The sequence below is a fragment of the Rhizophagus irregularis genome, chromosome 25, assembly GCF_026210795.1.
Source record: "Rhizophagus irregularis chromosome 25, complete sequence".
NCBI classification, from domain to species: Eukaryota; Fungi; Glomeromycota; class Glomeromycetes; order Glomerales; family Glomeraceae; genus Rhizophagus; species Rhizophagus irregularis.
The window spans coordinates 1,154,869-1,169,328 of NC_089453.1; the positions used below are offsets into that span (position 1 = coordinate 1,154,869).

The 14,460-nt window shown below is 30.3% G+C and overlaps 4 protein-coding genes across 4 annotated transcripts; 1 reads left to right on the forward strand and 3 right to left on the reverse strand.

The window, feature by feature from the left end:
* Positions 1-3,024: 3,024 nt before the first annotated feature.
* On the reverse strand, positions 3,025-3,617 carry OCT59_016733 (uncharacterized protein; the record flags this gene model as incomplete). The annotated part of the gene is made up of 2 exons (XM_025310324.2): positions 3,025-3,056; positions 3,164-3,617. The coding sequence occupies 2 exons, from the start codon at positions 3,615-3,617 to the stop codon at positions 3,025-3,027; spliced, it is 486 nt and encodes a 161-aa protein (XP_025183544.2).
* Positions 3,618-4,252: 635 nt separating this feature from the next.
* On the forward strand, positions 4,253-5,183 carry OCT59_016734 (uncharacterized protein; the record flags this gene model as incomplete). The annotated part of the gene is made up of 2 exons (XM_066145874.1): positions 4,253-4,430; positions 4,996-5,183. The coding sequence occupies 2 exons, from the start codon at positions 4,253-4,255 to the stop codon at positions 5,181-5,183; spliced, it is 366 nt and encodes a 121-aa protein (XP_066003612.1).
* A 2,181-nt stretch (positions 5,184-7,364) lies between these two features.
* Positions 7,365-7,616, reverse strand: OCT59_016735 (uncharacterized protein; the record flags this gene model as incomplete). The annotated part of the gene is made up of 1 exon (XM_066145875.1): positions 7,365-7,616. The coding sequence occupies one exon, from the start codon at positions 7,614-7,616 to the stop codon at positions 7,365-7,367; it is 252 nt and encodes an 83-aa protein (XP_066003613.1).
* A 4,244-nt stretch (positions 7,617-11,860) lies between these two features.
* OCT59_016736 (uncharacterized protein) lies at positions 11,861-12,306 on the reverse strand (the record flags this gene model as incomplete). The annotated part of the gene is made up of 2 exons (XM_066145876.1): positions 11,861-12,058; positions 12,304-12,306. The coding sequence occupies 2 exons, from the start codon at positions 12,304-12,306 to the stop codon at positions 11,861-11,863; spliced, it is 201 nt and encodes a 66-aa protein (XP_066003614.1).
* Between the last annotated feature and the right edge of the window lie 2,154 nt (positions 12,307-14,460).

The window sequence follows — 14,460 nt, forward strand, 5'->3', positions numbered from 1 at the left end:
CTTACGGGTAATTAATTAATAAAAAAAGGTCACGGCCTCGAAATCTATTGAAATCTATTGGATGGCATCACGAGAAAATTTTTTAAAGGATGGCATTCGAATGCCTTCCTTACGGGTAATTAATTAATAAAAAAAGGTCACAGCCACGAAATCTATTGAAATCTATTGGATGGCATCACGAGAAAATTTTTTAAAGGATGGCATTCAAATGCCTTCCTTACGGTAATTAATTAATAAAAAAAAAGGTCACAGCCACGAAATCCATTGGATAGAATTTGATATACACCTATCAAAGATCAACATTTTCGTGTAATAGCATTTAAACAATTTGCATACACTTTCAAATGTAACACAATTGTAAAGCGATCACGTATTTGTGCATATAGAATAGGATCGACATTTATTTATACATGTGCACGTGATAAAGTGTATGCAAATTGTTTAAATGCATTTCGAATAGATAATAGATTATTCTTTTATAAATTAAATCTTCTATTCAAAGGAACTATAGAAAAATATTTTTGTTGATTCTGTTGGTTCGGTCTTTTCATAACGTATTTGAGTTTAACAGCTTTGCATAGTATTCTATAGACTGCTAATAATGAATCACTCCCTTTCTGAAAATACTCAGCTTTCCATAACTCTGTATTGGATACTTCTGATTCCATAAAATTATGTTTAAATCGAGTAGCTGAAGTAGTGGCAGGCTTATACCATTTGACGTACGCCAGAAGGTGTGTCCTCGATCCCTCAGGAAACCTAATTGTATGTTCAAAGTAATATTGAGCTTCTCCTGGATATATATCAGTTGACTCATCGTTATTTGCTCTCCATTTTGCAAGTATAGTCGCATTGTTTTCATGTCGACCTACTATCATAGATCCGAATATTTCTGCACCGATTTGCAGTCTTGCATGCTGATTCATGTGCAAATCCATAAATTTTAACACGTCTTCCTTTTCCTTCTCATATAATATTGCATACCATTCACATAGGAATCCTCGCAATTCCAAAGGCATAACAACATTGATATATGATGGCTTAAGCATTTGACCAGGTATTGGTTCAGTACCATATATTTTGAAAAGCATAGATGTATTATGTCTCATAAGTAGAAAATGTTGTAGCTCTTCCCTTTCTGCTGTGAGTGCTAAACTTCCTACAGCTTTTTTTGGCATAAGAAGGTAAAGAGATTCATCTAGAAGACCAGATGACCATCTACGTGATAAATGATAATCTACAAAAGTGTTTTTAAGGACGATTTTCATCAGTTCGGAGCTCTATTTGCCGGTTACTATTAGGATATGATCCTGAATTTAGGTGAAAATGAATTTTTTTTTTAAAATATAGTCTACTGTATACTTTAACCCAAAAATCAAAAAATCAAAAATCTCACCTATATATCCATTAAGTCTCTAAAATGGAAAAAGCCAAAAATTATATATAGGACCGTAATCACAGCAACAATCAGGAATATGAAGAGCAAGATGGATATTACTTGTTATGAATTCGGGACCATATGTATTTTCTATGAGGTAAGCCATATCTTTTAATTTTTCTTGCGCCTCTTTTAAATCATCCTCTGTAATAAATCTTGCCACTAAAAGATTGCATGCCCGAACAAAATGTCCTAAAATTTTTCTATCATTATCATCTAGCATGTCCCACAAGATAGTTGTAGAATAAATCATAATAAATGTCTTCCATTGATCGGCAGTTAGGTTGGAAAACCCATCGTTTCCAATTGCAATTTTTGGAGGAATCCGACCAATGTCAGGAGGCAAGTCAACATGATCCATTCTATTTTGTGCAATGTGAAGTTGTTCCATATTTAATTTATTTTGATTTATAAAAATGGATTTTATTATCCATTTTGCGACGTCAAGGAAGAGACAATACATAGGATCTACTACAGCAAATCGTATAGGATCCATATATGGCAATCGTAACAACTCAGACCATCGTACGCCATGTTCTTTAAAATGTGCTTCCCTAGAAGCCTTTGAGAAACACCGCAACCATTTGTGAGCATATTGCCTATGTAATAAAGGATTTGCAGGTCTTGTTACCCATTTATTATAGTCTTGCATTCCTCCATAATGAGTTTTTTTATATTCTCTACTATAGGTACTACGTTTTTCACATCTATTACATTTCATTGCTGCAGATCCATGGCCAAACAGCTTTCGAGTGGCAGGTATATCTGATGATCCAACAATTAATGCAACTTTTATATCCAAACCATCAGGACACCTATGGGTCTTTGGTACTCTCCAGCCCTTCCAAAGTTCTAAAAACTCATCTACAATAGGAGCTAAATAATGATTGATTCGTTCTAACCCCACCTCTTTCGGCCCCGGCAAAAAACCTAAATATATAATATTTTCAGGTTTATTCCTTTCCGATCTTGGAAGATTACAAATAGATGCATAAAGAGCACCAGTACTGTGTTGTGTGTAAGTAAATGGTTGAAACCAATCAAGATTAAAAAGAAGGCCTAAATGAGTGACTGCGGTTTCTGTTGTAAAAAAGCTGCTACCATCATCAAATGGAAAAGTTTTCCATACTCTGCCATCATAAATATCTGAATAGATGTTAGAGTTACTATTTTTTTGAGCCCCTGATAGCTGTAGCATATCTTCAAATCCAGGCCTTTGATAAAGCATGCTCAACTGCTGACGAATACTCAGTTTTGGATAGAGCATACGAGGTACAGCAATTATTCCATTTTTATTTTTCTTGAGAGCGGAGAGTGGATTATTACATTTATTGCGACGTTTTAATATCAGATTGTCTGCGAATTCCTCATGCAAACAATTCATCACAGCAAAATTTCCTTCCTCCTGATATGCAATAATATCTTTAGCGCTGTGTAATTTATGACAACTTGTACACACAGCCATACACATCTTTGGTTAAATGACTCCTAATAGTTTCTTTACTTTATATATTGAGGTAGGGAATCCTTCAAATTGTGATTTATTAATTCGTATAAGAAGAATATGTAAAAATTTAATTAACGCTTCAAGTGCAATATCGGAAAGCCGATATCTTTGCTGAAATTTAAATGCCCACAGAATAATCTCGGTATTTATGGAATCATCCAAATTTCCTAATTCAAAAACTTTCTTATCACTATCAATTATAGGAGATGCAAACAAACCTTCTCCCTCCTGATCTATGTTATAAATATGATATTCCTCATCATCATTATCACTATTGTTTTTAGGTGAACTTTCTTCCTCTTGATTTATGTTATAAATATCATTGACATCATACTCCATTTCCCAAATATTATTATTATCATACTCATTATTATTTTCATTGTTAGATTCTGGATCATGAAAATATGAGGTTTTGGGCTTTGATGCATCATTTACCATGTTATCTAATGTAGTAGTATCCGGTTGTGGATTTTTTGGTGTAGCCAAACTTGACGACATAATGGGACTTAAAAATGAATTTGGGATACTCGAATCGGCTGAGTTTTCAATGGGTGATATTTGCTGATTGTCGTCTCTTTTGCGTTTCTTAATTGAGCTGGCTCCTACAAGGTTTTTTTCAACTGAGAGGATAATATTAGGTTTGTTTTGTTTTCTTCCTGCAATAGCATTCATTTGATTTCTTCTTGAATCATAATCATCTGATCTCCATAAAATATTATCTCTTGTATGTTTTTCTTGTGTACGGGGATCAACTTCTGCGCCTTTACAAAGAACGCAATGACATGGATATACATACTTCTTTTTGGGCTTTAATAAGTCAGCTATAGACTTTTTGGTATTATTATTACTCATTTTTTTTGTTAATTATGTGTTACTAAAAATGGCTAATTATTTACAGAATATTTTTAAGAAACGCAGGTTGAAAGAAATCAATATAATTACTTTTTTTAGTCATACGCGCTTTGAAGGAACTTATTGCTTATATTTGTTAATACGTGCTCTAAAAGATCTTGTTAATCGTACGAACACGCTTTGGAAGATCTTGCATTTATTTTTACGCATTTACGCGATTACATTTTTTATATAAAAAGGGGTACGTCTTTTTTTGGGAAGACTTCAGACTCGAAACTTTTTTACCAAGTACAAATATCGTCAACCTATATATAATAATTATTAAACAAGTGCCAGGTAAAAATATATTTTTATATATGCGCTAAAGATAACAGCTGTTAGTTAAGTCCGTGACAATAATTTTCATTGAAGAGTTTTTTATTCCTATATAATAAATAAGTAGGATCGAAATAGTAATGGCGAAAAAGAATGTGCACAGAAGAAATAGAATCAGCAGAACTGATTCTTCATCATCTAAAGATGATGAATTTGTAAGCTCATCATCATCTTCTGAAGAAGAGTCTGCAAGTTCATCATCTTCTGAAGAAGTTGTTAAGTATTTAGACTCAAGATCGTACAAAAGACTTAAGGAAAGTATTTATTTATTATTATACGATTTTTTTTATTAATTAACAATTGATTTTTTATTATTACATATATTTTATAGAAAGAGGTGTTTATCTGGATCGATTCCGACCTAAAAGATGTATTTGAAATAGATGTAAAAATTACTTGGGCAGAACAGAAGGATAATATAGTTACGAAGCTACTTCCAGCGCTTCACAAACTGGTTGATAAAAGATATAAAGTAACGAATAAAGAACTATTAGACATGCTTTATAGACGTTGGCGCTCTTGCCATCGAGAATATAATATTAGAATTCAAGGCGAAGAAAAAATAAAGAGTAACAAAAGAAGAACCACAAAGAACTCAAAAATGCAGGATGTAAGTAGCAAAAAAAGAGCAAAAATTAGGATACTGGAACTTAACCAATAATAATTTTTTTTTTTATATATGTATGTTATTTATTATATAACTAGAAAAAGAAAAGGAGAGTTATTGCCACGAATTATCTTATTCAAAATAATGACAAGTATATTAATAGATATCCTAAAGAAGATTTAGTCAACATATTGAAAGAAACAGGATACCATTCAGAGGAATGGGAGGAGATGGATCCAGAGAGCGAATGGCCAGTCGTAATACCGGTGGTAATTGAAAAGATTAGAGAACTACTAAATCCCGATGATGATCCAGACGAGATAGATCCTAATGATCTGGAATTGTGGTTGGAAAAGGATTTAACTATTAAAGAAGCGGTCAAAAACAAAACAACGTCTATATAAATATATGATAAATGGTGGCGTTCCCCAGGAGTATGTATTACATTATTACTTTTACTAATTTTTTAATATATTCGTATACACGCAAACAAGACTTATCAAAGAAGACTGAGATATTAATAATTTAAAAATTTTAATTTTAATTTTATTATATTTAAGCTTCGTCTTTTATTACATAAAAGAACTGATCCAACGGTCAATTTGTTAAAAACAAAGCAAGCAACTTTAAAGTACAAAAGGATTGATGGTTATGTACAAGAAACCGGAATGCCACCTATAGGAGCACCTAGTTGGTGTCTAAATAAAGTAGCGCTAGAAAGGCTTAATCGTTCGACTGAAGAAGTTCCGATTTATGACTGGGATTCTGAAGATGGTAGCTATAATGGGGATGATAATTATGATGATGACAACAATTCTCCTGACGATATTGATAACAATAACAGAGCAGAAAGTTCCAAAACCCATAAGAGAAAGAAAAGAAAATATCATAAAAAAGAATCAAAAAAACGTAAATCAAAAAAATCAAAATGATATATCTTTTGCTTACATAATAATACAAAATGTAGTTGGTTTCTTTATAAAAAAATAAATTTCAAATAAATATGTAGTTTAAACCAAAAAGATCCAAGAAATGAATTTTATAATATATCTAAAAAAGACTAATTAAGTTTATTTTCGTGCGTTACATCAATTACAAAATTTTCACATTACTCGCGTCGGACAAAATCAACTGATCACACAGTGTGCAAAACGAAAAACCCGAAAAAATTCTGCACAGGGCCGGCCGGCACTATGGGCGTTATGTGATAATTAAATCCACTTCTTAATATGCCATCATTAGGGTTGCGTCAATACTCAATACGTCAATGTAGTAAGGTAGTAATTTTGACTTTAACTCTGGCCAAATTGTAATTTGGCCAGAGTTAACTGTGACAATCACCATTTGTGATTGGTGATTTCTTGAAGTGACGTATGCTATCATCATCAATTTTTTTTAGTAATGGCGCGTTTTTTGCTTTTTTTAGCGTGGCTTTTTTCCTTTTACGCGGTTCTTATTTTTTTTTAATTTATGTGTTTATACACTAAGCCTTATAAACATATATAAAAGCTTTCAAAGCCTTCTTCAATCTTCAGCGATAAACAAATAAATTCTTTCTTACTTATAAACATATATAAAAGCCTTCCGGCAAAGCCTTCCTCAACGATAAACACAAACAAATAAATAAATATATTCTTTCTTTCACTTGACCACTTGACCAATGATGGGTAAATATATATATATGTGGTTTATTTCACTCGAAGAAAATTACTACTTTATACCTTCTTTCTACCTTTTTTTTCTTTCTTAGGAGGTTACCTTTTTTCCTCCTTTCCTCTCCTCTCCCTTCACGGGAGGTTACCTTTTTTCCTTCCATCACGGGAGGCTATTTTTTTTTCCTTCCTTCACGGGAGGCTATTTTTTTCCTTCTTTCACAAGAGGTTATTTTTTTTTCCTTCCTTCACGGAAGGCTATTTTTTTTCCTTCCTTCACGGGAGGCTATTTTTTTTCCTTCCTTCATGGGAGGCTATTTTTTTTCCTTCCTTCACGGGAGGCTATTTTTTTTTCCTTCCTTCACGGAAGGCTATTTTTCTTTTTTCCTTCCCTCACAAGAGGATATTGAGGTATTTTTTTTTCTAATGAAACCTTTTTATCATTCCCTATTTAAATTAAATAGCAAATAAAAAATATCCCTGTTGTCAAACAGAGTCTAAGTTGTCCATTTTTTTGGGAGGAGTTACTCCGAATGAACTAGAAGGGATAAAGGCGACCAATATAGCCGAGTTTTTTAGATCTACATTGCGTTATAATTTTAAACATGTAAAAAAAGAAGTCAACTGGGGTAAGTAAATAAATAGTGTCCCTGTGTGTAGTATATTTTAATTTACAGTAATTCTAATTAAATGATTATATTATTATTATTTATTTATAAGTATGGCTTCGTACATTTCGAGAATGAGAGTGAGAAGGAAGTTTTTTTTAATTATGTGAAGGATCATCCCCTTCAAGGACCACGCGGCAAAATATTAAACTTCAACTGAGCAAGAACTAAAGCCGTTCACAATAGAGACGAAGATGTAAGTTACTTTTTAGTTGATAACAATATAATTCTTAGATGTCTTCTGTATTAATAATTAATATTATTTTCAAAATTCAGATCGAGGAACAGCCATTATTGCTGGTGGGCCCGTCGCAACTCCAAACCCAAACGCAACCCCAGCAACTCCAAACCCAAACTCAAACGCAGTCACAGCCGCAGCAACACCAAACGCAAACCCAAACGCAGTCACAGCCGCAGCAACACCAAACGCAAACCCAAACGCAAGCCCAAACGCAGTCACAGTCACAGTCGCAGCAACTCCAAGCGCAAGCCCAAACTCAGTCGCAACCGCTTCCATATCCGCAGTACAATATATTTGAATCAAGGTATTGAAATTATTTTATTAGTTAGGCTATATATATAATTATTTAGCATTGATTAAAAATTTTTATTTAATGTATTTTAATATAGTGACCAATTTATCATTTATGTTGAAGCATGTGGCGTTGCAAGAAATACTATCGAAATCGAGGTCAACAAGTTTGATGCGCAACGTATTTATATCAAATTTAATTACGACCAAGACATTGAAGATGGATTACATTGTTTAAAAAGAAGCTTTTTTGTTCCAAAAGACGAAATAAAAATGTTGATACAGCTGCCTAAAAGGTAATTTTTTTTTTTAATTTAAGATTTTAAGAATTTAATAATGAATTTACAATTTTTAATCTTTCATAATTTTTCTAAAAGCTTCGACCCCGATAAAGATGCGAAAGTCGAATTACTTTGTGGAATGATTAAAATTTCACTAGGAAAATTGGAAAAACTAATTACGAAGAAATTTAAAATTTATTAATTTTTTATATTTTTGTTTATTTTTAATAAAAATTTTATTATAATTATTTAAACCCAAATTATTTAATCCAAATTATTTATTTATTATAATTTATTATATAAATTTAAAAATTAATAATATCGCGATTTATACATAAAATCTATAAATCTGTAAAGTAATATTATTTGTATTGGTTTGCTATATTGCTATAATATCTGATCCATATGATGACTGCACCATATAAGGTGAAATGTATTAAATGTATTGTAATATCTATAATATTTATCCCGAATTTACGTATAAACACTACACAAATCTGATACCCCGATATGTGTGTGTATTGTGTATATTGCATATCATGTACCTATACCACACATATCAGGCATATATTGGGTACCGGGTATCTGATAAACTGTTGATACTATGATGAAATTCTGCATTAAACACTACAAATTGGATACCCGATACGTGTGGGTATGTTGCTATTATTAGTATATTTTACATATTATTTAAACTAGTGTCTGGTATTTATCGGACATATAGCAAATATGTATTGGGTAGCTATCGGCACTACCTGGTATCTATCTGATATTCATTATAATGTATCGGGTATCTAATAAATGTATGATACATGTCTGATATTCTACAGTATGATATATATGTGAAATGTGTGCAATGTCTATAGTATATATTCCCGAATTTATGCATAAATGCCACACGTATTGGGTACCTAAGGTTACTTGTCTAAACCTCTTCAAAATCCTACGATTAGTTTCGTCAAAATTTTACTATAGATTTATTATAGTTTCGGCAGAGTTTTGGCAGTTTCGGCATTTATAATAAGTTTCGGCAGTTTCGCTTTTCTCCAAAGTTTCGCCAGTTTTTTAATATAACTTTAATATAGTTTTGGCAGAATTTCGCTTTTCGGCAAAACGCCATCTTGCCTAAACCCCTAGGTTTCGGCAAGCAACCTTATGGGTACCCGATATGTGTGGATATGTTACATATCATAGGCGTATCTCATACATATCAGACACATATCAGGTACCCGATACGTGCATGACAATATCGATTTTGACCAGTGAATAGGCTAATAGCTATAATTTACTGATTTTATTATTGAACGCATATCAAAAATAATATTTATTTAATGCAATAATATGAATGCTAATAAATTTATAATTTAAATTCAATTATAATATTAATTTATTTATTTAATTGTTAATTAATTACAAATAAATAAAATTACAAAAAATCATAAAAATTATTCTAGCTGTATAAAAAATTAGAATTATGTGTAAAATAATGTGTTCACTTATTTGCTGCATATTTTTATCTGTTTAATATTTAAAAGAAAGAAATAGAAATAGTAAAGTATTTTAGTAATAAAGATATTAGTATGAATAATGTTAAACGAAATTATTAAAGAAAAAAAATGGTATTAGAAAATGTTAGTAAAAAAAAAGAAAAATAAAATGGATAGAAAATGTTAGTATGTTTAGTAGTATTAGTAGAAACAAACGTTAGATTAGAAAAAAAAAAGAGTGTTAAAAAAAATATTAATAATATAAATAAAAATTAGTAAAAAATATACCTTTATATTTATTCCAGTTTTATTCCACCTCTTTTTTCGAAGTTTGCTATTTAAAGAGAAAATAGATCTTGTTATTATATTTTTTTAATAAAATAAAAAATAAATATTTAAGTTACCTTGATATGCGTTACTATTATATTCTTCTGAAAATACATTATATCTTCTTTTTCCTTGGGTTTACTGTATATAAACCAAATTAATCTTTGATTAAATTTTTTTAAAAAGAATGCTTAAATTACCTTGACATGTGTTGGTTCCAAATTCTTTTGATTTAGATTTTTTTTTCTTGAATTCGCAGATATAGGATTACCGCCTTGATGTACAGTATCAAAAAATGTCCGCTCTTGATGTGGAAGGTACTTAGGAACTACCTCTTCTCCCGATTAATGAGACCCTAAGTCAGAGGAGGCTAGCCTATCAGGCAGGAGTACCCTACAACTTCATCCCTAGGTAGTCAAAAACCTCGGGTGTTCCAGACCACAGCGTACTACATGATTAGTCTTTGGACATGTTGGGATTTGATAAGTGAGAGAAAAAATAACTCCAGCGCCAGCGTTTTGTAAAGAATAATAAAATAATATTTTTAAGTTAGTTCTTTCTTTATTAAATTTTTGAAAAAGTTTTGTTTCTTAAAATCATAATATTGTAAAAAAATGCTGGTTGCTACAACTGACGGACAACGACAAATTGTCAGGTTACCCCCGGACAAAGTAATTGGAAGGCAGAAAATGTCATAAAATATCCAGCCCTATTTCATAATATTTTCCTCCAGGCTAAAGCAAATATTACAAAAGAAATTGCAAATATATTTAACAAGCAATAGATACATGGCCATTGAAAAATATATTCACACTTCATATTGTAATACCACAGTCTAACAAAGAAAGACAAGAAATTGCAAATATATTTAACAAGCAATAGATACATGGCCGTTGAAAAATATATTCACACTTATACCACAAAGAAAGACTCAAACCACAACATATTGTAAAGAAAAATATGAAAAATACGTGTATATCCTATTTTCATACCTTGCTTAACAGCTCCACTATTTATTTTAAATCGGCTTTTCTCTTTTTTGTATGTGGTAGGTGGGCATATTATTTCCTTTCTTTTATTCTTTTCTTTTGAATGAGTTGGTGGGTACATTTTTGTAAGTTTTAATAAGAAAAGAATTGAAAATAAACAAAAAAACAATCACACGATTTTATCTATTTTTAGATATCACATGCATGTAATCATAATGATCCTAATTGGTTAATATATATCAATAACAATGATGATTATCTGTTATTGGAGAATTAAGTTGATTTATAATATTATTGATGTAATTATTTATTGGACGAACTTATTAATAATTATTGAGAATTTTTTTTATTTATGTATATAATTTTATATCATTTTTAATATTTTTAAATATTACAGAATTAATTTTTTTATTATCTTAAACAACATCGACGTGACATAAATAAAATTACGTTGATAAATTTATATTTCAAAATAATCTGATTGAATAATCATACGTGATATACATCCAATATTCAATATGAATAAATTTAGCCGCTGCTTTGCATCAGGTATTAATTGATTAATAAGCTTATGATAGATCACGGGCGATGGTCGCAATTATAATTTATTTATACAGACTAAATGTTTAATTATATAGATTCTAGATGGCATAATAATGAAGATTGAGGATTATCATTTTTGTTTATTCGCATAGCTTTTATGTTTATCAGTTGTTTTTTATAAGCCCAAAAATCAAAAACCAATTAACAATATTATATTAAAAAATAAGAAAATTTGATATAAGAATATTGTTTATTATTATAATAAAAAATATAATAAAAATAATAAACCAAAATAAAAGATTAAAAATGATGATTTCAGGAGAAAAGAAGAAGGGGAAGGGGAAGAGGAAAATGAAAGGGAAGGGAAGGGGAAGGGGAAGGGAAGAACGAAAGGTAAAAGGAAAAATGAAAGGAAAGGGGAAGGGGAAGGAAAAGGGGAGAACGAAAGGTAAAGGGGAAATGAAAGTGAAGGAAAAGGGGAAGGGGAAAGGAAGGGAAGGGAAAACGAAAGGAAGGGAGGATCTATTTTTCGCAAAATTCATGGAATAAGATTATAGTTTTACGCATTAGTGATATATATCCATCTAATTATAAATTCATGATTAATTAGTATTTACCTTAATTCCTATTTCTTCTTCTTCTATTTCTTTTTCTTCTATTTCTTCTTCTCCTCCTCCGATCGCTGCTGCTGCTTCTGTTGCTGCTGCTGCTACGGCTTTGGGAACGACGCTGGCGTCATTTCCTATACCTATAGGTCTGTCGATCCACTCTCTGCTGCAGATACGCCTTGCGTAACCTGTCTAAAATAAAAAGAAAAAAATGTAAATATAAATTTAATGAATCAGTAATATATACAAAGTATCATAATTAAGATCGAATCAATTACTAGTTTGCAGCCAGAATTCATCGCTTAATTCATTAAAAAAGCGAATATCGTAATTGCTGGGAGAGTGGATCGGGTGACCATCAGGATTTCCTAAAATAAATAAAATTGGTTTTATGTGAATTGGTTAAGAAATTTAACGTTAACCTCAAATATACAAACCATTATTAATCCTGGTCAAATTTTCGAAACCTATTATTAATTAAATATATTAATAAAGTATTTACTAATATTCACAAATTAATTACAAATGGTAAAAGATTCACCTCTCTTCAATGCCCTGTATTTATTGCGGCATTGATTTTATGTGACAATAAAGTTATAATTGTTGCTTATTCTCCTCGCTATTCTTGTCCATATTATTGAATGATCTCGGATCGAACGATCTTCGAAAACATCATAGTACAAGCGCCGGTATCTAATTAGTATAAATAAAGTTACTATTTTAACTTTCCACTTTTTTTTATTGTAAGATTTATCAGTTATACAAATTTACCTAATTAATGCCCTGGTGGCATCGAACGGCCAGTTGGAAAGTACGTTATTTATGTTAACGTTTAAAATATTAAGATTGGCCATTTATTATAAATAAAAAATTGATTTATTATGATAAAAAATTGGGTTAAAAAGATTGATTTATTATGATGAAAAATTGGGTTAAAAAGATAAATAAAAAAAATTCGATAATTGCCTTATTTATGTAAAAAAATATACCACTTTTCTGCGCATAATCATAATATAATTTGATCTTAATTGTGATTATTTCTATTATTTCTGTATTACGAATCAGAGAAATAATTTTGTATACTCTTAAAAAAATCAGTTTTAAAGTAATCAATTAAATTGATATGTTTGATTGATACAGGTATTACACAATTAAATGATACAAGTATTATATCATTAAATTCATTATACAGAAAACAATTTTAAGAACTATAATATATCTAACGTAAATAAATTAAATATTCTCCTTGCAAGTTAAGTGAACGTCACGAGAAAAAAATTTATAAATTTATTAAATCAGTCTTTATTTAAATTTTATTTTTTTACAAATACAATTATGACCGACACTGACCGATTATCGGTGCGGTATGATACCAATGATTGTTATTTAATAATGTTAATGTATTTCGTACATGATTTGCATACAATCAATTTTAATTGTAAAGTAATTGTAAAAATTTGCGTTTGCATAATTAAATATTAATCGCGAATTAATTATCGGTAGATCTTTATTCTATATAAGGTTAATTTTGACTTTGTCTACGAGCAAAATTTAATATTGTCACTTAACAAATTTAGCAATTTATGATTTATCAATTTTAATTATTATAAAAGGAAATTTTATTATTGTATTCTGTATGACCATATTACCTTTATTATCGAATGTAATACAATGAAATGTTAATTTTTAAAGAAATCTATAAATTAAATTTTCTATTTAATGGTATTATTGACAAATATTTCCTTTTTTCTACGCACACACTTTTGAATTTTGTAGCTCTACATAGTATTCTATGAACAGCTATTATTGAATCACAACCTTCCTGAAAGTATTCAGCTTGTCATAGTTCGGTATTTGATATCTCTGGTTCTATGAATCTATGTTTAAACCGGATATCAGAGGAAGGTGCACTTTTATACCACTTAACATATGCTAGAAGATGTTTTTTTGGTCCTTCAGGTAATCTAAGTGTATGTTCAAAATAATATTGAACATCTCCTGGGTATATATCAACTGAATCATCATTAGACGCTTTCCATTTTGCAAGAATAGTTACATTTTTTTCTTGATGACCCGAAATCATAGATCTAAATATTTCAGCACCAATTTGTAATCTTGCGTGTTGATCAATTACCAGGTCCATAAATCCTAATATTTCATTTTGTTCTTTTTTATATAATATAGAATACCATTCACATAGAAATCTACGCAATTTTAAAGGTATAATAACTTTGAAACATGAAGGATTAAGCATTTGATCTGGTAATTTCTCAGTACCATATATTTTGGAAAACGTAGATGTATTATGTCTCATGGACAAAAAGTGTTGTAACTCATCCTTTTCTGCCGTAAATGCCAAATTACCACAGCTTTATTTGGCATAATAAGACTAAGAGATTCTTTTAGAAAACCAGATGACCATTTATAAGATAAATGATAATCTATTAAAGTACAGTCAACTCCCTCTATAGTCACTCCCGTTATAGTCACATTCTACTATATAGTCACACCAGTTGAATGTTCAAAACACTTTATTATTAAAAACTATCCTATATAGTCACAATCTATCTATAGTCACTATCACACCTATCCTC